This window comes from Myotis brandtii, unplaced genomic scaffold (assembly GCF_000412655.1).
Source record: "Myotis brandtii unplaced genomic scaffold, ASM41265v1 scaffold797, whole genome shotgun sequence".
NCBI classification, from domain to species: Eukaryota; Metazoa; Chordata; class Mammalia; order Chiroptera; family Vespertilionidae; genus Myotis; species Myotis brandtii.
In genome coordinates, this window is record NW_005371210.1 from 272,047 (window position 1) to 272,657 (window position 611).

At 70.0% G+C, this 611-nt stretch overlaps 1 protein-coding gene across 1 annotated transcript in view; it reads right to left on the minus strand.

Moving 5' to 3' along the window:
• Positions 1–611, minus strand: part of NOTUM (notum pectinacetylesterase homolog (Drosophila)) — a 10,652-nt gene that overhangs the window by 2,216 nt on the left and 7,825 nt on the right. The window contains 1 exon segment of the mRNA XM_014531239.1: positions 462–574. Coding sequence (XP_014386725.1) covers positions 462–574 — 113 coding nt within the window.

A 611-nucleotide genomic window follows, 5' to 3' on the forward strand; every position in this document is an offset into this window, starting at 1 on the left:
CAGGCTCCGGCCCCCCAGGGCCGGGCCAGCTGGCCTCGCCCCTCAGGTGCTGGCCGCCAGCCCCCCTCAGCCCGGCTGCCCCATAGCACCCACCCTTCCTCCAAGAAGTGCCCTGTTACGCCCCCCCAGCCACCATCTTGGCCTGGCTCCCAGGCCGCCCTTCTACTGAGACTTGGTGACGAGGTCCCTTTGCAAGGATCTCACTCCCACTCCCCACATGTGGGGCAGGGGAGGGGCAGCCCAGGCCCTGGGAGCCGACCGAGTGATCCCCGCCCCCACCTGCACCCTGTCCCGGTCTCCCCACCGGAGTGGGCTCAGTGCTAAGACCAGGAGAGTCCCAGGTGAACCGGATGGGTGGGTCGCCCCGCTCCGGTCTGGGCCTGGACTCTGGGGCCGGACTCCAGGCTGCAGTCAGGAGGTGCAGGAGGTCCCCCACCCCTAGGTGCCCCGCGAGCCCCAAGCTGGGCACTCACAGCGCAGCGTCGGGTAGACCTTGTAGCCGAAGAAGCAGTTCCACTCCTCGCCCTCCTTGAACTGGCGCCGGCAGCGCTCAGGGACCACCCCGTTCCAGTACCTGGGCCACAGCCGCCGGTCAGGCTGGCCTGGGTCCC